Source organism: Dysidea avara, chromosome 7, assembly GCF_963678975.1.
Source record: "Dysidea avara chromosome 7, odDysAvar1.4, whole genome shotgun sequence".
NCBI lineage: Eukaryota > Metazoa > Porifera > Demospongiae > Dictyoceratida > Dysideidae > Dysidea > Dysidea avara.
The window spans coordinates 15,164,937-15,188,887 of NC_089278.1; the positions used below are offsets into that span (position 1 = coordinate 15,164,937).

A 23,951-nucleotide genomic window follows, 5' to 3' on the forward strand; every position below is an offset into this window, starting at 1 on the left:
TCAATTGTTGTAACTGGATTGACAAGGTGTAGCTACAGATTTTCTAGTCATATAGAATCAATAAAGAGGGATCAGTAAAGAGGATGGAGGGAAACCAACAAGGTATCAGATAATTGAACAATAATTATAGGAGGAACAGTCAAAATGCACTTAAATAAATATCTCAATTAATATTCAAAACTCTTTGCTGATACAATAATCATGCATGAACTCTGCTCTGACAATTATCTTATTATTGTGCTGAACATTCTATAACTTGATTCTTAGTGTGGAGCTAGAGCCTTACATTTTCCAGGCCTCATAGTGCATATACGGGCAAATGAAAGAATACCTTGCATATGCAACCTGAAAGCTAAATACAGTCATTATTATCAAGAGTCCATGCAAGTATATAACAAGAGTTCATTTTAATGTGGGACTCTAACTATCTTTGAACAATGTATATATAGGGCATCAGAGCCGGTACAGTAGATACAACTAGTGCATTGAGATCCAAGCCTGAATTAAACAAACTTTCAAACTTGATGAAGCAAATTTGGTCACTGAAGGACTAAAAGTTGCAGTATACTTAGCTAACATTTTCTGAGGGAGTATGCCCCAGAGGCCCAGACTATATAGACCAGTTGACTTAGCCTTAGCTACCACTTTCACCTTACTCTGGTGCCCTTGATGTATCAGCAACATAATAGAGTAGCTATAGAAAAAGCTAGTTAATGCCATAGGCATAGCTAGCCATAGGGGCGGGCATTTCGGCCCTACCATCATGCGTTCTATGTGACCATATGCATCACCACACAAAAAATTAGCAGCACACAAACAATCCTATAGCTAGGCTATAGTACATACGTACATGAGCCATGACTAAGGACAAGTACCACACAAGACTGACAATTATCACATAATCTATAGGGGAAGTCCATTGAAATGTCCCTGCAACACCCCAAGTGGACACATGTGATGCGCGGTTTTAATTAAAATTGAACTAATGTTGTTTAAAATGGCAGTCCAAGGACAGTGAGAGAGAAGTAATGAGACTGAATAATCAACATTAAGTCTTATTGTAACTGGATTTCATTTCATGGTGAGGTGTACTTTAATGCAGAGGCCGTACACCATTGCTGAAGTATGAAAGAATAAGAGTCTGTAGTGGAGGTTAACGAAACTGATTAGATCAAGGATTAGATCAACATCGACACACACTGATTATCTGCATTTACAGTATTTTAAAGACCCACCAGGCGAAAACTCCTAGTAGCTTCACTAGCTCGTATTATTTCATGGTGAGATTGTTGACAAGGTGTATGAACTGATTACCAAAAAACCATGGCTATCTTATCATTTGCCACTTACATCATCATCAGAAGTCTTGGAACTTTGGCTGCAGGTGAAAAGTCAGTAAGCGAATCTATGTCAGATATCAATGTTTGTATGAAAAAGTATACCATTCACATGTTCTGGTCTAAATTACTGAATTTGTGTACAGTGAAACATGTGAAGAAGTTTGCTGCATGGCATGGACATTATTTTGCTTAATCACGGAACACTGTAATTTTCACAAACTAACCTGCAGAACTAATTCACAGTATGTGCTTTTGTTTCATTGTAACACTAATGTAGTGAAGGTTAATAATGGCTGTCAAGACATCAAAATAGATCAGAGCGTTCTTTTCCAAATATCCGGCATTCAATTCACCATAGAAAAAGTAAGTGCTTTTCAACCTTAAAATGATGAGCTTAAATTTCCTGATTTCCTTCTGCTATAGCTCATCTTAATCACTATTCACTGCTATTTCCAAATCTGGTTCGGAATCTATCATGTGTCGTGGATTATTACGCCTTTTATTGCATGACCCCAAAACACTTAATACAAAATGTATGGGGAAATTTGCTACACCCGGTCAGCTTAGGCCATTTTGACGAGTCAAAATTTCCATGAATTGGACTTCTTTTGGCATCATTGTACACGCAGAGAGTTTCTCTACATGTATCAAATTCGGAAAGTTATTAAACAGACTCGAGGTAGGCGGTACACGATAATTAATTTAATTTTTAATGATTTTTCAATTGAAATGTATTGGACATGCTGGCATTTTTGCCATGAACAAAAGTATAGCAAATGTCCGCAAACTTCTAAATTTGTTACTTCTATGCCTGTCTATTCAGGTCTCTGTGTGACAATGTCAACTGTTTAAATGAATAAAATCCCCAAATGTTTATTTTGTGTAAAAAGTAACAAATTTAAGTGCATTGCATTTAATGCTCACCTATCTGTTTTTACAGGCAATCTAGTCATAGTAATTCACCCACTAACAGTGGATGTGGTTGTAATACTCAACTCTGGACCAGGTAGGACCTTTATTGGTATTGTGAATTTCATATCAGTTTACATACAGAGCTCGAGGAATTATATTGTGTGTTCTTTTTGTAGTGCTCAATATTGTGACGTCAAAAGGTGTCATGAATTTCTACATAATTAGTTGATATTGTACTATCTCATATGATGGTAACAAACTAATACCCAGGTAAGTTTATGTGTTGTGCGTATAGTATTAATGTTTTTCTAGTACCCAGATTTTTTGGTGTATTCTATGTATTAGTAACACCGTCGGTTTTGCAGGCCATCTGGTCATAGCAGTTCACGTACTAGCAGCCGGATGTAGTCATGGTAAGTCACGTTTGACCAGGCAAAAATGCTTGCTCGTTGTTTTACAGGACTAGTCTCTTGTGTTGTCAGATTACCAAGCAAGTTGTGTTTAGTGGTGACCACACACCCAGCCCTAGTGATAATTGGCCAGTTGTCTGATTAGCAGCTTTGGCTTAAGGTATGTGCACAAGCTCACAGCAATTGCTTTATAAGTTGTACTTTTATGCACTAGTGTAACTTAAGATCAGGTATTGGTTGTAAAATGGGTTAAACAATATTATCAGGTATTCACTTAGCTTAAAAGTGGGAATCGATACAATTGCAATCCTGAATTTCCTGTTGTATAGCTAAGAAATAAATTTACCATGTTTTACATTCTGTTTGGTGGCCACTTGTTGTTTGACAGGTCTCCTTGTGTTCATGTTTATGTACTTAGGCACCAAAACACATTTACGTTACCTCTGGTACAGTGGCAGATCTAGAAATTTTCAGAGGGGGTTTCAGATTCCACTCAACTTCAGCCTAGCTGTAAGTCAAAGACCAAAAAAAAAAGGTCACAACCTACTGTAGAATGTCATAATTGTGATTTCAAAGGCTAAAGTATAAAGTTTTTCATTTTACACCCACACGATGACTTGTCAATAAATTTGGGGCGCTCGCAATTTCTAGAGGGGGATTCAGCTGAAACCATTGCAACTCTCCTGTATCTGCCACTGGTACACCAGATTCACTTATGGTCTTGAATATAACTTTTAAAATCTTTAATTCAGTGCCTCCTTGTTCTTTTACAGGGCTCACTTAATGTCATCATGCAGATATCCAAGAAATAATCGTTTGGTGTTAAACTGATGTTTATAAAATTTTTTTGTGTTATATGTTTACTCTACTGCAAGAAATTTTCATGAATTTTGCAGCCATCTTATCCACAATTAGAATTGCCTCATTTGTTCTGTCACGGCAGTTCACACTTCCACAAAGCACCATCAGTTTAAGGTGGAGCTTGTGTAGTGGCTTTCATTATGTATGTAATGTAGGACAACAAAGTTTTGTCTGGAATCTGGTTCGTGACTGAACATGAGTTTTGGTCATCCCACACAACTTGCAAAATATTTCTTGTATCATAAGTGATGCATGGTACTAAATGGAGCATTGACTAATGATTTATATGCCTTCCCTAGTGTCTGTACGTTCTTCACGCTTTCACGACATCTGTTGATTATAAACGCTCGCATAGGTCGTGGCACTAAATGGACTCTAAAAGATTTCTGCTCAAAACGCCTTCCCTAGGGAACTTACGGTCTGCACGCTTTTACAATTTGTTTGTCAGGCATTAGGGCTTGTGTCCACATCATGTCTTTAAAAGTTATTGTAGGGATAGATTACAGGTTTGAATGGAGAAAATACGTGTAGAATTAGATCATTATGTCAGGCCTAGATGGCCAGTACAAACACAGGTAAGATGACTGGTATAACATGATGATACACTGTAAATTCAAAAGTGAAGTTCATACTGATGGTATGACTCCTGCGGTCGCTTAGTGTGATCATCATACTATGTGACCGCAGGAGTCATACCATCAATTTACAGTGTACGTGTAACACAAGGTAGAGAAATATGTCTAAATACGGCTATATTTTAGCAGTCGCAAGAAAATGACTAAAGATTTTCTAATTACATAACGCAATACAAATCCATTAAGATGTTGCATAATCTAGGACTAATATTGCAAAACCGACCCTACACATAAATAACTCACAGTAGTGCAGGGGCGTAGCTCACTTTCAGGGTTGTCCGGGCACAAGGTCCGACTGTCCCCATGCAAACTATTTAGCAAGAAACGCAAGCCCATCTCTATGGACTCTTTATTACACTTGCTTCCAAAAACTGTTTAAAAGTGTACTACTAATATATACATGTGCCTCCTAGCTAGTTACTATGATACACTGCTGTTTGTGCAGCTTATTAGACTAAGATACTACTGCATGAATAATATAGAAGCTAAAACTAAACAATGCTGGATTAACTTAGCCTCCAACCCAATATCTGACTTATTTTTCACTCCTCCGTCTGCCTGATACAGCGCTTTATAGCTAAGCATCATAATACTTCACCAGTGACAACTCCAGCTCCAGCATTGACTCCTTTTCCACTCTTCTGTCTTCTCTACTTGCACCCGCGATGACTCGACTTGCACACACTGAGCGCTTTTGCATAACAAGCTTAAACAATGCTGCGCCGGGATCCTCTTGAGTCCTGCCTCCAGTATGACGGACACCACAACCGACTGGGAATCAGAGGCGTAGCTAAGGGGGGGCAAGGGGGGGCATTTGCCCCCCCATCACTAAATGATTTTTTTACAACCTTCGTCACATGTTTACCAGTATTAAACTGACACGCAAATGACTAAATTATGTACACTACTACGCGGTATCACCAGGGGTTGCTAGTGAATGCGCACACACAACATTCAACTCGCTCGTGAATCCATCGAACGAAAATATTAGAGACATACTTCTATATTTAGCCTAGATTACTCGCGTGATAGAACATTTTTAAATCTAAATAGAGTGACCCGCTTCTCCGCGGCAGGAGTCACAACTCACAAGTGACAAAGGAGACCAGATGACGCTACGAACCTGCTGCCTACGAGGTGATAAAGTGTTAGCTAAATAAATGTACCAAGTTTATTTTAGAGTCGATCACACTGGACCTTTGTACGTACGGCAGTGCAGTCTGTTTTTACTTTGTCAGTCAGCCAGGTGGATGAGTCAAGCTTACAAGTTCTGCTAGCAAGACAAGTGGGATTTCGTGCAATACATGGCATATGAATTTCGCCGAGTGAAGTGAGTGAATACGTCATCCTGTCAGCAGTGTGCTAGGACTGCAGCACAGGCTGTGGCTAACGTAAAGTAACTTCTTTTTGCACTAAAGTATTAGCTCTACCGGACTGTGGATGAATTTGTTGGAGTACAGTTGTGGCACGTGCGATGATGCTCGACGAATATAGCTACCTCGATTGGAAGCAGTCAGTACTGAAATAGTTACGTATAGCTAGTTATTTAAGCTGTAATAATATAACACCGTATGTTGGCTAGCCCACCATTGGGTCATTAGCCTTTTTTGCAATCATGAATGATTTTGAGCATTTCGTGGGGGCATGCCTGCCCCTCCATCACCTTCTGGCTAGCTACGCCCCTGCTGGGAATTGGCTGTTGTCCGTCTTTCATCAATCTGCACCACTACCATCTAACTGCTTTATATCTGAGTAGTGTTGTCCACTGAATGGGCTCACCAAATTGCAGCACATGTTTAACTCTCAACCCGCGCTCAAATCTTAAAATGTTATCACGTGATGTTGGGCATTACATAGAAAATTGACGGAGGAATCTTGACAAATTCAAGTATACGCGATTTTTGATACTATTATGGAAAGTATTACAAATCGCTACAAAAAGATGGTGAGTGCGTATTTTTTGGTGTGTAGTAATTACGGGCGCGCCCAGGCGGGAGCCGCTATCATCAGGCTTGCTACCTGGGCACCAGCAATGATTTCCCGGGACTGTGCCCGTGCAGGCCCCGGGTGTAGCTACGCCCCTGCAGTAGTGGCCGCGTCTTTTAATTGGGCGTGCGCTTCGTAGTTTCTTGGCCGCGCGCCTCACTACCGTGAGTCTTGATTCTATACTAAATTACTCACCAAATTATTCGAGCTGTCACGAAGTCAATAATTACGATGATTCTAATTAACGCCCACCAATTAAGCACGTGATTAAACTAGCTGCTGTTGGTGATATTAAGGACGTGTCTTCCTAGTGTTCTTGTAGTTTGTAATCATCATATCTATAGATCCTTGTAGCGTTTCACCATGTACAAGGTGTATAGTGTTGTCTTGTTAAGGCCACTCCAAATAAATTCTCTGTTTCCCGTCCTGGACTCGGGCATATTTGCATGCAGGCGGACGGTTCATTTCCATTATTTCATTATAAGATTAGCAGCTTTTCAAGCCATTATTTGCCTGGCACAACCATAAAAAGCTGCTTGTTCCTTCCTTTTAATTTGCAAAAATAACACACGTGAATTTGTGCCGACTTGATAGCACTGCTGACATGTTAGCTGACACTGTTAAAAGATAGCTATTACTGAGCCTGTACAGAATGCAAGAATAACCGGAAATAATGGAAGAATACGGAATAATGGAATATTCAGAACTGACAGTAACCAGATGCGGGTGGTGGACGGGAAACAGAGAATTTATTTGGAGTGGCCTAATATGTAGCTAGTATAGCTAGCTATCTAATTCATCCAACTTGAATTGGAAGGGAAAGACTAGGCCTGCACGAGGGTGTTTCCCTAATGTTGTTTGTGTTACTGTACAATTTGAACAGGTTAAATATATAAACTATACTTCATAAATCTAAAAGCATATTTTTATGGCCTCAGATGCCATTTTGCAGCTGTTGAAATTCAAAATTTTCTGGGTGGGGGATGCCTCTGCTTTCAGCAGCATATACATTGTCCTAGCTGAGGCCCTAGCTGTGCCCTACCAATAGGGAAAGTCTAGATATGCCACTGCACAGACTGTTTACGAATAAACAAGACACTCTAATAGAACAGTCAAGCACTCCAATAGAACAGCCATTACTTGTTGGATTAGTACCCATAACCACTGTGTCCCTCCCCTTGTTCTGGATGCTGATATGCCCCTATTCATAATCATGCATGTAACTGCAAGTTCTTTAAATGTAAAGTCTAATAGCTGCTAGCTATACATATATAGCTAGTTGCTGCTACCATGTTTTGTTTTAAAGAAGGAACTTGTCTATGCTGATTCACTCTATTTTTTACTGAATGTACATGTGATGAAGTTTAGGTGGGACTTGTTGTCTCTGGGTGAGTTCTGTGTTGGTTTCATAAGCAAGAAACTTTACTCCAATTGCTCTAGCCACCCAGCTGTAATATCTGGACAGTCCATAGGCGGCGGAAAGGGGGGGGCTAGGGGGCTAAAGCCCCCCCTCAGAATGATATCAAACCGAAATTATCTTTCTTGGAGTGGGGCTGAAAACCGTGATAAAGATCGAGATACTCTAATAGAGCAGTCACTCTAATAAAGTAGTCAGTGTGTAGCGAGCTATGAAAGGATTTTTATGTAGTTTATCAGCTAGAAATGGTAGCTGGTGAGGTGAAAAGCTCTTGTCAGTTGGTTGCGACCTTTTTTTTTTTTTTTTTTTGGTCTCACCTTACCAAACTATAGAAATAAGTCTGGGTTAGCCCAGCCCCCCCTCATATCAACTACTTCCTCCGCCGCTGCTGGACACATAACTATTGTCTATTGTATACAGGGCACAGCTGAAGAGCAACCTACTCTTGCTTGACTGATACTGACATCACAAAATTTTACCTTTAAGAAATTTTCAATAAGTGATGATTCATATCTACCAATGATATCAAATGGCTAAGAAAACGAATGGCTTATTGGTGTATCAGTTAACCCATGGACCATACTACACAACTGCAAATGGTATTCAATAAAGATGAAGCAAGAATCCCCTTTTGAAAGAGAATATTATACCTTAAAAGAGATCTTCAACTATAATAATGATGATTCACAACTATACCAATGATACCAAATAGCTAGGAAAATGCATGGATTGTCAGTACATCACAAAAAATTATTGACAATACTACACAACCATGATTCAATAAAGACAAAATACCAAAAATCCCTTTAAGTCAGGCAAACAACCATGCATTATTTTGAAATATATGGTAACTTCCAACAAGTCAGATGGGATAGCTAATGCACAATAATAACAATACAGAACTAGAACTAGTTATCACAAAATTAATTGTTAGTGACCTGATGTATTTGAGATATCAAATGACATACAACTACCATATATGGTCATGCTGGCCACATCCTGTATAAGTGCAGCCATGACAATGGATATATTAAGTTCATATTTGTCTACCCATACAAGTAGTAGTGTCTGGTTCACAGCAGTCATGTAAACAACATATCCACATGAGGTAATACAGCTATTAAGAATCTGATGGTACACCTCCATGTTACCACTGATTAACCTCTCTTTGATAGTGACAAATTTTATCGTGAATCAATGTTTGACCATTGCAAAACTTCTGTGTTACTTTCCTGTGCCAGTTAGCAGTAATAAACTATAATGCATATGTAGTAGGCCTCCCTGTGTGTTGCGCAAGTGGTTATGTACCTATCAATATTATCACCCACTTCCCCCCTACTGGGCAACGGTGGGGAAAGTGTGGGTTTAAAAATTCCCCAACTATGAGGACACGACGACTGGTCAAATTCCCACTACTCTTGTATGAGATGCTTAAACCGCGGCCTGGCATAACTTATAAAGACAAGCAAGCACTAAAATACTTACGTAGTCAAACATCCAACCCCCACTGCATGGTGGGGTGATTTTAAAGGTCAAATTGGAGCAAATTCCCTAATGTATGCCTAGGAGGGGGGTAATTTGATAGGTGCAGCATGTTTCGAGGTAAGGTGCTAGCTATACTGCCAGAATATTTGATTTGTACAACATTTTAATAACGATATTTACAACTGCACTGTGTCAGTTTCCCACAAGCCAACGCAAACTGAAGTAAAACCATCTTAATTATATTCCTGCTCGTTCATTATATTTTAATTGAGTGTAAGCCACATGAATTTGTTTTTGTTTTTGACTGAAGGGAGCCATAAATGGATCAGCACTAGTGTGAATGCATCTTATTTATCCTTGCAGACAATTTTTATTATACTCAGGCTATTACATTCACTCTACTAACATATGTGATTCTAAATTTATTCAAAATGGCTTGCAAAAATGCTTTTGCAATGTGATTTATTTGCAATGTGCATGTCACCCTGAGCATGTATGTTGACATGTGTAAGTTTACAATGTTACTGATAATGATAGCAGTGATGGAAATTGTATAGTGACGTTTCAGCGTTGACTACACCAAATAAACCAATAGCTGGCAGGTGCAGTCCTCAAAGTTAATGTAGCCCATCCACTTGGGCAGGTAACTGCTAAGTAAAGCAATTAGTCTTCTACAAATGTGTCACAAAATACACTTTACTTTCATTTGAAAAGTGACGGCCTTTTATATTGGATCAATTTCCCCACAATATAGATACATGCAGTAACAATATGTAATACATAATCTCTTAGACTGTATATGTGGTAGAGTATGGGGGGCATATATATTTGGGGAGGGTTTCGGAAACCCCTTTTTTGAAATTTTAATTTGTATAGGCTTGTCACGGCAGGAACATTGAACTATCTTAGTTTGGCAGTACAAAGAAAGAATAAATGGGAACAGAGCAGGATAGCATAGCTACAGTGTAATAGGAACTTACATTGATTCTTAGAAGTGAGATACTCATTCCGCATATCCTCATATGTAATCTAATAAAGCAATCAAAGTACTCTAATAAAACTACATAATGGGTGTTGTTAATATAAGACTAATGGTTTAGTAGCTAATTGGATTTTGAGTTTTTCATTGTAATTGAATCCCTGTATGACCAGTGCCATAAACCATAACTGACATTTAGATCTAAGCATGACAGTATTAAACATAGTCGATGCTGTTCATGAAATTATGAATCTAGTAGCTAAATTTTGCCTTGTTTTAATTTTCAAAATTTATCAGCAGCTGGGGCTGCCCCCAGAGCCCTGTACCTATAACATACTGACAAAACTGGAAACCACCTTGGAAAAATCCTGGATAGCTACACCTCTGGACAGCAACATGTTGTCAACTGTATGCAGTGGGACAGAAACAGAGGAGACAATGTTATGTGTATTTTATAGTATGAGACTTTAGTCCAGTGTAGGTTTTAATTCTCCCGGATTGTGTCATACTGACAAATCCACCAAAATACCTGGGGAACAAGCCCCAAGAGGTGTATCAGTTATATCAGACAGTGCATACTAATGACACAGCTTCTTTCCTAAACCGGTCCTCCATTATCTTCTAAGAAAATTGATTAACACATGCACACCAGAAAAGTTATTGCATATAACTACATACATCGTTTTGCACAAATGTATGAATGAGGTCTGTGATGAGAAAATAAGTATAAAGCAAAAGTTCAACATCACAATATGGAATTAGTAGAGATCAGTGCATAGTATTCAAATAAAAAAAAGTAGTTATCTGCCTATTATATTTCTACATAATATGTGACCAGATTTGCACCTTTTCCACACATTTTACATACCAGCAAACAAAATGTCATAGCTGTTGACTTCTTACACTGATTAAGTTGCAATTTGCATCAAAATGCAGCCAGATACTGTAGCTACACTCATAGAAAATTGCAGATGACTTTATACAATGGTCAAAACGTTATGAAGTCGTAAAATCCACAAATGGGTCAAATTTTGTGTGTGAAAAGGGTACCTTTTCACAAATCCGGTCACATATGTTATCTGCAATCAAATCATTACCTGCACTATATGCTAATTTTCTAGAGTAAAATAGCAATGTTGGTGTTGTGCCACAAGTGTCACCAGTTCACATGGATGATATAACAATTATTGCACAAGAACAGAACAATAATCATAAATGTATAGATACTGTAGTAGCCCAATTCACAGGATAACTATTTGATAACACAAATAAATATAACACAATGGTGTACATGTGCACTTGGTAATAAGATAGCACACACAATGGCAGTACTGTCAATGAGTTTGAGGTAAACAGTTACTAAGAGTACTAATAACATTGTTCATAGTGATCACTGTAAAGGAGATCACTTGCACTTTTTGCGTGGTATATCCATCCACCTTGGCGCACGGATCGGGAAGTTATTCCCAACAATCATATGAGCAACATCACTTAGCTCTCCATTAGTGGCATTAACTACCCTCTTGGCAAACTTACAATCTCTGGTACGGTAGAGGTAATCCACAGCACAGCTCTCAATGTTGTTCATCATTGGCTAGAAGGGACAACATGAAACAGTGACCTTGTGTCTCTATACGCATGCGCACTTGCTCAAGTGCTGGAAAATCAGACTTGATGATCATTGCTTCAACTGTAAACAGGTTAGTGATGTTTATTATAAACAGTTCTAGCCTGTAAAGTAGTGAAATTTCACGTTTGGTTTCACTTAGGCCGATTTTTGCACTTTAAAGTTATATAATGGCTTTGCGGTTGCTCTTGTGTAAACAGCAACTTGATATAATTGACTTCTTTGTTCTATAGCGAGTAAATTGCAGGGCGGATCCAGCAGTTGGCAAGGGAAGGGGCACAAACAGGCTAAGTTGTAGTAGTATTTCAGTGTTGATTTTGGCTTTTGCAGATGGTTGTGAAGTCTTAAAAACTGTTTAAAAGGCTATTAATGTCTTTAAAAGCAGCAACACAATATTTATTTTTAGAGGTGCTCAATACGCACAAAGGTGTTGAGTGACAATTTTACGGTTAGTTTGACTGATTCACTTTGATTTTAGGTGAATTTGTAACAATAAAAATTAATGCTAGTAAAATGTACATATTTTCATGAGTTATAAATTGATCTTGGCCTGAATTTATATATAGTTTTATAGAATTATATGGTATGGTGTGTAAGTTATAGCAGTTTAGAAGTGGTAGATTGGAGGCCTCTACAAATCGGCATGTTAATTAAGACTATCCAGTGTATATTACTAATGAGGTTTCATTATGATATGTTGTGATGGCAGGCAGTTCTACATGTACATGCTAAATTTGCAACAGCTACATTTTCTGCTGCGTGAGTTTTTTTTTGAGATTTTCACTGACTAAAAAAATTTAAGTTCATCACAAGTGGTCTGCACACATCAAACTAGTGTGAATCATTCAATGTCTTAGTACAGAGAATGGACTAGTCATAGTAAATTTGTAACCTTGCTGCTAAAGCCACTCTTATTACAAAACATTGGACTCAACGTTGAGGTGGCCTTCATGAAGTACAATTTAAGACCTTAAATCAAGTTAATGTGGGTAGGGCTGCAGTTAAACAGTAGCGTTGAGTGAGTCAGTGTTGCTAATTGCAATTACATCATGTTCACACATGTGTGCACTTGTCATGTGATAAGTAGCACCACATGTCATAGCAGTGGCCTGGAGTGAAGACAGCTTGTAATCTGCCCACCCACCTCTCATTTCACCAGATCGAGGTAGCTTTACACTCTGTACTCTGAAATGTTTTATCAAAATAGTATTTAACAGCATGCAGCACATATGAATTATGCCAAATATACAGGGTATATAGATACAGTGGGACCTTGATCATTCGAATGTTATGTGAACCCAAGATTATCCTAACAATATACGTAAATAATGAAGGTGGGTACGCATACATTTTGTTTTAGTACATGTGCGTACAGGTATGATCAGTGTAAACGCATTAACCACAGTGATAACATGTATATTTTCCTGGTAAGACCTTTAAAGTTGACCACACATTCCCTTGTGGAATGTGACAGTACAGGATCCCAATAGGGTCTTACTGTAGCAATCCTCCAAGCCAGGTAAATGAAACCAGTGTGGTACTTGGGTTTACAGTATTATACCAGTAGAAAGGCCTTTGTGAATACTGGAAGTGCTGCAGTGGGACTCTGGGAACCTGTACATTTACCAAACCCCACCACCATCCTAGGATGGAGGTTGTATCCAAGGACCATTAGTCCTACTACCAGCATTAATGAGCCTACTTGACAAGATCACTTTAAGGTTGAGCAGTCATTGATAAGGCTCAGCAATAAACCAAATACATGTACCACTGTGATCTGCACTGTATGCTGTACAATCTCATGTACTGGTTATGGGTATTTATATACACAATCATTGCACATAACAGACACAATGCATTACATATAAGGTTACACATACCATTCTGCTGGACATCACTTCCATTCCATCACACATGTCCATGGTCTGTTCAAACCCAGTCATCATGTAGTCATGATAGTTGACCAGACTTATGATGGTGCTATCATCAGGACAGTCACTACCAGGTTGTGACATACGCATCGTGTACTCGTACTGACATCCCATACGACCCATTTCAGTTGACATCTCATCCATTCTCTCCTCCATGTCTTCACAAGTTTCGGGTGCCTGGAGCACACTATGGAGTTGCTATTCATTTCAACACAGTACTAACCTGTCTTTTCTTCTTACTGTTTCCATCGTCAAATGGGGTTAATGTAGGAATCTCAGTAACTTCATTTTCTTTATGACGGTATGCCATTACTAGAATTCCCCTTGAATTAACAGCATTGTCTGAGCAGAACTTGACTTGTAGTCCATCAGACGACATCTGGTTACTTATGTCAGGCCTTTTACTACCACATAGTGTCATTTCATTTCCTCCCATTGTAATCTTCATATGGTCAGGGCACTTACAAACCTCATCCTCACAGTCAGTAGTATTCTGCAGCATCTGGTCAACTACACGATAAGTGACCAGACCTTCATTGGCAATGTTCCACACACAAAAAATGTTGTTGGGATATTGTCTGTATCCAAAGTAGTTTGGGGAATTGATCTGATAAATAGTACCAAACTGTTCTGTACGCTGGATAATCTCTTTATCTGGGGTGCGTGATACTAGTTTACAGTCTGAAATCGAAACATTTGCCTTTCGAGTGGTACATTTCTCCCTAAACCAAACATACAGTACAAACTATAACTACAATTCACACTTAAGATGTGTATCTAGCTGAAAAGTTTCTGAATGCCCTTTTCTCAACTGAAGAAAGTGTTAATACAAAAACCCAGGTATCAAACAGTATAATCATACTGTTTAGTAGGGTAGTGACTAGTTCTGCTAAAAAAAGCTGCATCTAAAAACCATTATGGAAATATCATATGCAATGAAATCACCTTTGTGAAATAGTCTTACACCATTCAGCATCAATTACAGCAAAAACACTTACAGGTGTCCGGATATTGAATTTTTAAAAAAAGCCATATCTTGAAATTTTGCCTGCCAGCCTACCTGCCTACCTGCCATTGTCTGTCTGCCTGTCTGCCTCAGTTTGAAGGCTAGAGGCCAAGCGAAGGAATGCACAGCCACCATTTTATATCACAGCAATAAACTCAATGGTGGGATGTGCCTTTTGTAGTTCAGATGAATGTCTGCCTTCTGCGATTTGCCATTCCTTTTATCTTCAAGTGAATGATCGTTCTTCTTCATGGAAACCAAACCAAGGCATTACTTTTCTGTATTGACACTTTCCTTGAAGGAGTGTATTTTGACACCACAAAACTATTTGAGGCACTTAATGGACTGCAATATCAGGAGCAGCTAAGCTGCACTTTTTTCTCTGCCCCAGCACTAAAGAAAAGAGAAGCAGTCTGTAACAGTCACACACATGTATTTCATTGCTATGCTCTAACAAAAAATTAACACAAACTAGTATTACTTTAAAAATGAAGTAGGGTTCCAGTGATAAAAATTGATGTAACCAGAGATGATGGTATAGCAATGAGGGAAATACTTGGCATTGCAGGAATGTGGGAAAATCCCTACTTGGTATTGTAGGAGTAATGCCAAAGCAGGTATTACTACATGGCCAAGTAGCTAGGGATTCTTCTCTCATAGCTACTGTACCATTATCTCTCTTTTTATCCCTGGAACCCAACATCATTTAATTTTTATTGCACTAGTTGCCATTACAGAGTTTGAGTATCTTTCATCTCTGTCACTGAAGGGCATGTAAGGTTATTGTGCAGTGCCACACTAGCAACCGACAGCTATTATCACTGTTGCTTTTTCACTTTGTTCCTCATTAGAAACCTGATCATACAAAACATGATGGTTTAAGACCACTATGCCAATATTACAATCCAAACTTGTGTTTCATCTGATAATTAGTTTTCTCATTAACTATGGAACTTACACATAAGAACACTGACTCGGATTTAAATCATCTTTTTCACAAATAGCCTTGCACTCCCTGATTTTTCTTTGTATTATCTTGTTGGTTCTTTTCACTGTAAAACATGCCATCCTCCTACAGCAAACAAATTCACAACATTATTACTTACTCAACATGGTTTACCCTTCATCAGGAAACTGATCTTTAGGAACATGACAGTATCTGCACGGGATGTAATTTTCACCACCAATGTTGTTCTCATCACCAGCCAAGCAAGTGGCAAAGAAAATGCTCAACACTACCGACCTCAGCATCATTGCTCACAACTTCCTTTATAAACAATACACATAAACATATTAATTAATGTTTGTACAGTAATAATGTGGAAATATAAAGTTTCAAGGTGAGAACTCATGATTACAGTATTTACTGGGGGCGTTAGTTACCACTTTTAACTAACTATAGTATGTACAAGTTGAGCTGGATCCTGAAAAACAGCTAAAAATTAAAAGTTGATTTTTTCTCAAGAGAATAAATATTTCAGCCAACCAGATGATTAATAGTGATAGCAAAGGTGTCAACAACAGACATGTACAGTTTAACTTCATTACAAGTTCGGGAAAGGGCTGTAATAGACACTGTATTGTATGGCTTCCCCATAGGAAATGTATGGTGAAAATTTTGATTGGCTGTAAATAGTATGTCAGACATTTAAACAAAAAGATTTTGAAATATATTTAGCTCATCAAGTAGTGGGAATGACCATTTCAGTTGGAAGAGACATATACAAGGTGAGTAATGTAGATAGTTTTTCTGTTGCTAAAATGCTCATCAAGCTTGTTATTGTATCTTACACGTGCACTTCAAACTGGTAAGAAACTGCCTCAGAGTCAGAGTAAAATGGATGTGGACGGACACAAATACATGCAAGGACAACACACACACACACAAACATGCACATATACACACAGCTGGACATGAAAATTCAGGAAACTTGGTGTACACCTACAGCACCTGATTAACAAAAAAAAAACACTACACTACGTTGCTACTAGGCACAATGACAGATGGACAGATGTCAGTAGTGATGTCAGTTGTTGTAATAACTATGGAAATATTAATCTAGTTACTAATTCTTTAACTGTTATACTATAATTCCATTCTAATGAAATTATAATAATGATTTGCTTGTACTGTTGCAATTAAACCAGCCAAACATAATCTTTCCCAGATGCTTCAAACACCTTGTGAGTAGCTGCATGACATCATCTTATGACCTGATAACATCATAGTCATTTTCTTATCCATGATTAAGAAAGTACAAATTTCAACTGTTATTCTATGATTTTGTACCGTACCTCAATAATTTCTAGCCATATGGTACATGTATGAGATATACTTTGTCAACTTTAATAATACTGTTTATGAACAGACATGCAAATCCAGTGGTCGTATATTATACACTATTAAAAAAGTGATTCTTTCATTATGAGCTATATACTAGGAGCAGTACAAACTATGTCTTCACAACAGAGCCCAGTCATATTTGCAAACATGCATGTGATAATGACGATTATGACACATTGTCTATGGGAGATTAATTGGTGCCAATCATTTGTGTACACATCAAACCCTATTGATGCTGTTCAATTGAACATGTTTCCAATGTCATCAAGTGGTTATATGACTAATGTACACACCAGACATAACTTCTCTTAATGAATACAGTCAAACTGGCACTAGAGTGAAACTACCATAGCCACTGTGTCTCACCAATATCAAATGTGTCACAAACCAGATATATACCTCACATTATTGAGGTATTCTCTAGTCCTCTCCAGTGACAATTGTGTTAGTAAATATTACAGGGGTTATTTTTTATTCAAAATGACTGAGTTGATTGTATATACACTGTCACATAGAGATCCTTGTGTACAGATATGTCACAATACAACACAATAACAACACACACATATGCACATAGCTACTAGCTAAATAAATATTCATTTACATTTCACTGAAATAGATATACTTTGAGATCTTAATTTAACTTTTGTATGTAAAAAAAGCTTGCAAATCTATTAGCCACGTATAGGCATGGAATGTGACTCCTAGAGCAACATGTTATATTCATTGTTACTACACATCGCCATCATGAATGCATACAACAAATATCTTCATTACCATCAATTGCTCAGAAATCCCAACTATGGTATACAGTTTATTATATTTTAACTTGCAGAGGAACAATATTATTATTGTTATTATTACTGTACCCAGGAGTTCATACTATATATAGAGGGAGCCTCCCTCTATATATTATGGACACTTGCTGTACCCTTGAAGTTAATCACATAATTACAGGTAATAGTTCACCACAGCTGAACTGGGCACCACGAATATCAAATTTCATTGCAGCTGTTTGTAAACGGCTCATTGTGCTCGCTCAATTTGTCTCATGCATGTTAACAATTATCAAACTATCCCAATACGTGTAAGAAAGCTAAAGTGTGCAAATGTGAGGAGTTAGCAATTTAACTATTCAGACCAAGAGTGCCAGCCAGGCAAGTACTTAAGTAGTCATTCAACAATCCATCTTTTGACATCATTCAATTCATTCCATTTTCATTCAGCATTTTGCATTCCATTTCCATTCACCATTTTGCCAGTAAATAATTGCAGTGCATTTCATTGATGGGCTGGGTAATAGCGGTTATACAGGAAGGCTACCGAAAGCCTGTGTACCAGAAATTCAGAAATGTATCGTAATAGCAACCTTTCATTTTTGTTTCCACTCTTGTACAAAGCTACCAAATTTCTATATACCCTGAGATCAAAGCACAGCCAGTGAGCCAATTTTAATGCATTATAGACCTATACATCATTTGGACATGTTGTACATCACACTACTGCATTTAGTGAGTCCACACAGTATCACTGTTACATTTAAGAAACGGATAAAATATATGCAGCTAGCTATAATTGTTAAAGTATTTTACAAAGTGTGGCTAGCTATGATTACAATTAATCAGTAAGGGGACACACACAGCCACATGCATATCGGGTAGCGTGCTATAGCTATGACTGCAAACATGGGTGTGGCAAAGACTTAAATTATATAATAGCTAGCGGGTAGATTTTTTTTGCTACATTCAGTCAAGATTAATTTTCAGAAGTTGCTGTGTCCTCGTAGCTGAGTTAGTTAGTTAGCTAAGTTGGACACGTACACAAATGCAAACACAGAAACATCGGGAACTTCCCAGCTATACCTTAAATCTACTTACCGCGAATATTTTCTCTTGTACAAGCTCCAAATCAGCTTCTGCAACTACTCTACAGTGACTTTGCTGATGCTGCTGCTGTCGTCTTGCTGCAGTAGATCCTGACCAGCTCGTTTCAAGCTTCAGTTACACTACACTGATGCTGCGAAAATTGCCGAATTTATAGTGGACATGAGTGGGAGTCTAAACATAAGAGACCACAAAATGCGCCAGTTAATGACGTAACTGGGATGGCGCAAAAACGACAATCACGAGCGGATCCGTATTAGGAATAGTTTGTCACCTGTCAGCCTTATCACTAGGACGAGGTACCGGCGGACAACTTGAATCTAGTAGCCTGATTGACATGTACTGTTTTTTGCCAATAAGATGCTCTAATAGAGCAGTCAACTGAGTCAAGTACTCCAATAGAACAGTCATTACTTGTTGCATCAGTACCCATTACTACTGTGCCCCTCCCCTTGTTCTGGCTCTTAGATCTACCACTATTCTCATATAATCATGCATGTACCATATACAACTCTGGCAGCTGTTAAATAGTCAAGCTGCTACTACACTATTAAAAAAGTAACCTACCTATGCTGCTTAACTCTGTTCATCTGCAATAGCTAGTGTAAGGGGGAGATACAGTCCATTTCTTACTGAATGTGTATACATGTGATGAGGCTTAGACGGGATGTGCTGACTCTGGGCGAGTTATATGTTGGTTTCACAAGCAAGAAACTTTACTCCAATTGCTCCAGCCACCCCACTGTAACATCAGGACACATAGCTATTGTCTATTGTATATGCAGGGAACAGCTGAAGAGCAGCCTACTTGGCTGATGCTGACATCCCTGAAAAAAGAGAAAATTTTACCTTAAAAGAAATTTCAACAAGTGATGATTCACACCAGTTATACCAAATAGCTAAGAAAATGCATGGTTCTTCAGTATATTAGTTCACCCATGAACAATACTACATAACCACGATTCAATAAAATTGAAATGTAAAAATTCCTTTTTGAAAAGTGAGGTCAAGTTTGGAGACATCCGTTGCGACGGTTGCATTATTTTGCAATATATGGTAACTTCCAACAAGTCAGATGGGATAGCTAATGCACAATAATAACAATACAGAACTAGAACTAGTTATCACAAATTTAATTGTTAGTGACCCGATGCATTTGAGATATCAAATGACATACAACTACCATATATGATCATGCTCCCCACATCCTGTATAAGTGCAGCCATACCAACTTAACAGTTGGTCAAGTAATCTTATATGTTACAAGTTAGTGGAATTTCCTGCATTAATACACTGGCACGGATATAGTGCCAATGGACATGTTGGAAGTTCATATTTGTCTACCCATACATGTAGTGTCTGGTCCACAGCAATCATGTAAACAACACATCCACATAAGGTATAGTTATTTAATGGTACAGGTACCTCCATGTTACTACTGATTCACCTTTCTATGATAGTGACAAATTCATCATGGATCAATGTTTGACCTAGCTTGTCATTGCAAGGCTTCTGTTTTACTCTCTCGTGCCAGTTAGCAGTAAAGATAATCCATTAATTTGGGTGTACAAATGCAAGTACTTCTACGTAGTGCATGGGCCCCCCTGTGTGTTGTGCGAGTGGCTGTGCACCTATCAATATTACACTCCACTTCCCCCCTCCTGGGAAAGGGTGGGGGAAAATGTGGGCTTGACTTTTTCAAAAACTCCCTACCTGTGAGGACATGATTACTAGTCAAATCCCAGTCCCCACACTGTAACTACTTTCAGAAAAGGTTATTCCTGCAGGAGGTGCATAACTCTCGGCATAACCTATAAAGACCAGCAAGCACTCAAATAATTAAGTAGTCAATTGCCCAGCCCCCACGCATTGCATAGTGGGGTGATTTTTAAGGTCAAATTAGAGCAAATCCCCCACTATTCCCCTATGCATGTTGCCTGGGAGGAGGGTAATATTGCATTAATCTCATGCATTGCTTCAAGGTAAGATACTAGCTATATTGCCAGAATATTTGATTTGCACAACAAGTTAATAATGATATTCACAACTACACCGTGTCAGTTTCCCACAAACCAAAGTAAAACCAACTTAATTATATTCCTGCTGAGTTCATCAAAGTGTAGGCCACACGAATTTGTTTTCAGACTGAAGGGAGCCATAAATAGATCAACACTAATGTGAAATTGTGAATACATTAGTTGTGTGTACAAAACTTATCCTTTGTACTTGACATATAATTATTGCAGATGAGTTTTATTATACTATTACATTCACTCTACTAACATATGTGATTATAAATTTCTTCAAAATGGCTTGCAAAAATGCTTATGCAATGTAACTCTCTGGCCAGGTGCATGTCACCCTCAACATGTATGTAGACATGTGTAAGTTTACAATGTTACTGATGATGATGGTGTCAATCAATAATGAAGAAATTGTATACTTTAGTGTTGACTATATCAAATAATCAATAGCTGACAGGTGCGGTACTCAAAGTTAATGTAGCCCATCCACTTGGGTAGGTAACTGCAAAATGAAGCAAATGTTTGACTTAGTCTTCTACAAGTGCACTACAAAAATTAATGTACTTTACTTTCATTTGAAAAGTGACAGCCTTTTATGTTGGACCATGCATGCAATTTCCCCACAATATACAGTAACAATATGTAATCTCAGACTGTATATGTGATAGAGTACAAAGGCATATTAGGAGGGTTCCTGAAACCCCTTTCTGAAATTTTAACTTGTATGCAGCAGGAACACCTAACTATCTTAGTTTGGCAGCACAAAGAAAGAATAAATGGGAACAGAGCAGGATAGCATAGCTACAGTGTAATAGGAAACTTACATTGATTCCTCAAGGTGAACAATGATATGCATTACAAAGATCGAGATACTCTTCATATGTACTCTAATAGAGCATTTTCTAAGGTACTCTAATTGAATAAAATACAATTAAAATACTAATTGTAAGACTGACTTGAAATTTAAAGAATAATTTAGTAGTTAAATCTTCATTTCAATTGGAGCATTTTGATTGTATTTGAACCACCGCAATACCTGATCATGACCAGCCATAAGACATTTAGGACTTAAAGAGAACCAAGCATGTGTTGATGCTATCCATGAAATTCCGAATCTAGTAAATTTTAAAACATTTTATAACATTTTAAAACTCAGAGTCTTCGGCTGTGACCCCAGATCCCTGCATGCACCTATTATGTACTGGAAAATCTGGAAACCACCTTGGAAAAATCAGCTACATCTCTGGAGTGCTATGCAGTGACATGTCAATTGATTACAGTGGGACAGACTAATAGAGGAGACAATGTATTCAAATATGTGTGTAAAAGGCTTGGCCCAGTGTAGATTTGCATCCTATATACCAGAGTGTGTCTATTGACAAATCCATTTATAATTATTATACCTGGAGAATAACAACTTCTGAGAGGTGTATCAGTTACATCAGACAGTGCACAGTAACAATGCAGCTTCTTTCCTAAATTAGTTCCCTCAGTTGATTATCTTCAAAGCAAATTGATTAATACACCCACACCAGAGAGGTTATTGTATCTGTAATCATTGTGATTTGCACATGTCTGTGGATATGGTAAATGATAAAGCAAGAGTTCATTCATATAATATCGAAGTATGAAATAATTTATTATTAGCAGATCAGTGCTCAGCATTCAAATGGTCAAGGAAAAAGTAGTTCTTTGCCTATTATATTTCTACACGTTATAGCAGTAGCTACCCATACAGTGCTTTGACTGTTCCCCTACGCATTTAAAAATATGTTGTGATGAAAAACAAGGGTTTTGGTGCTAACTATAAATATAAGACTCCCTGCTACACAGACTTTAAGTAGTCTACTTGGAATCCCTAAACTTCAATTATCTGCAATCAAATATTACACTGTAACACCTGGATTACATGCATAGGCCTAAATTACTTGTCAGTTCAGTTTACAATATAAGGTCACAACTGGACACGTATACTTTGTACTTCAGTGATATACAATACTATAATATCATGTTGATTGTGATAAAATGGTACCATCTTTAAACTTTGATGTATATACCTACAAGCAGAAAATATGTTTACATCATTATAGCCAGTGCAGTGTTGGGACAGTTACTTTTTAAAGTAACTAGTTACATATTACTTGCAACTGAACTATTTAGTTACAGTTACATAATACCCATAAAATAAAGTGACTATAATAATATTACATATTATATTACTTTGTGTCCACAGCCTTAAGCTGTCATGTGTGAAACTACGTGACATGATTGCATTGTTGGACAATGTGCAAATCTTGGTTATAAGCAAGAAGCTGGTGAATAAGCTTCATTCAGTAGGCTTCGTTATTTCGTAGTGGCTAGGCGTTACTCAGTGGATTACTAACAAGATTAGTAACTTTGTTGCTTAAAGTAATAATATTACATAATATTAGACTCGTTACAGTAACTTCATTACTTAGGTAACGCGCTTCATTTGCAAGTAAAGTAACTTGAGTTATATTATCTATTTTTACAGCATATTTCGTTATATTACTTCGTTACCACAAAAGTAGTTATGTAAAGCATTACCTCCATCACTGATCATAGCTATACACCAGTAAAATAGGACTGTGTTGTGCTGTGCCACAAGTGTCACCAGTTTACATGGATGATACAATAATTATCTATCATGCATGATAGGAATTTATATAGCAGCCTATAGCTAATTCACAGGAAAAACTATTTGATTAACATAAATAATACAACAATGGTGTACATGTGCACTTGGCAATAAGACAATAGCAATACTGTCAATGAGTTAGCTGCTAAGAGTACTAATAATATTGTCCTTTAAAGGAGATCACTTGCACTTGGTACGTGTACCATTCATTCAGATTGAATAGCTATTCCCAATAATCATACGAGTAACATCACACAGCTCACCATTAGTGGCATTAACCACCCTCTTGGCAAACTCACAATATCTGGTACGGTAGAGATAAGCCACAGCACAGCTCTCAATGTTGTTCATCATCGGCTACATTGAAAGAACACATTAGTCTTGTACTACTAACAATGATCGATCACTGACTGGTATAGCAATGTACTCAGCACAAATGTCTGGTGCAGTGT

The 23,951-nt window shown here is 37.8% G+C and overlaps 1 protein-coding gene and 1 long non-coding RNA gene across 3 annotated transcripts; one reads left to right on the plus strand and one right to left on the minus strand.

Moving 5' to 3' along the window:
* The first annotated feature begins 4,979 nt into the window (after positions 1–4,979).
* Positions 4,980–5,851, plus strand: LOC136261457 (uncharacterized). Its single transcript, XR_010703910.1, has 3 exons — positions 4,980–5,295; positions 5,339–5,488; positions 5,577–5,851. It is a non-coding gene; the product is annotated as an uncharacterized lncRNA (long non-coding RNA).
* A 5,414-nt stretch (positions 5,852–11,265) lies between these two features.
* Positions 11,266–23,816, minus strand: LOC136260647 (uncharacterized). Of its 2 annotated transcripts, none has more exons than XM_066054468.1 (6): positions 23,799–23,816; positions 15,710–15,856; positions 15,548–15,661; positions 13,807–14,305; positions 13,533–13,760; positions 11,266–11,619 (listed from the first exon to the last, which is right to left on the minus strand). In XM_066054468.1, exons 2-6 carry the CDS (start codon positions 15,841–15,843, stop codon positions 11,431–11,433), a joined length of 1,164 nt encoding a protein of 387 aa, XP_065910540.1. In that variant the 5' UTR covers positions 15,844–15,856; positions 23,799–23,816; the 3' UTR covers positions 11,266–11,430. The 2 variants fall into 2 exon arrangements, with proteins under 2 accessions (XP_065910540.1, XP_065910539.1); XM_066054467.1 differs by lacking the exon at positions 23,799–23,816 and adding an exon at positions 18,811–18,971.
* Between the last annotated feature and the right edge of the window lie 135 nt (positions 23,817–23,951).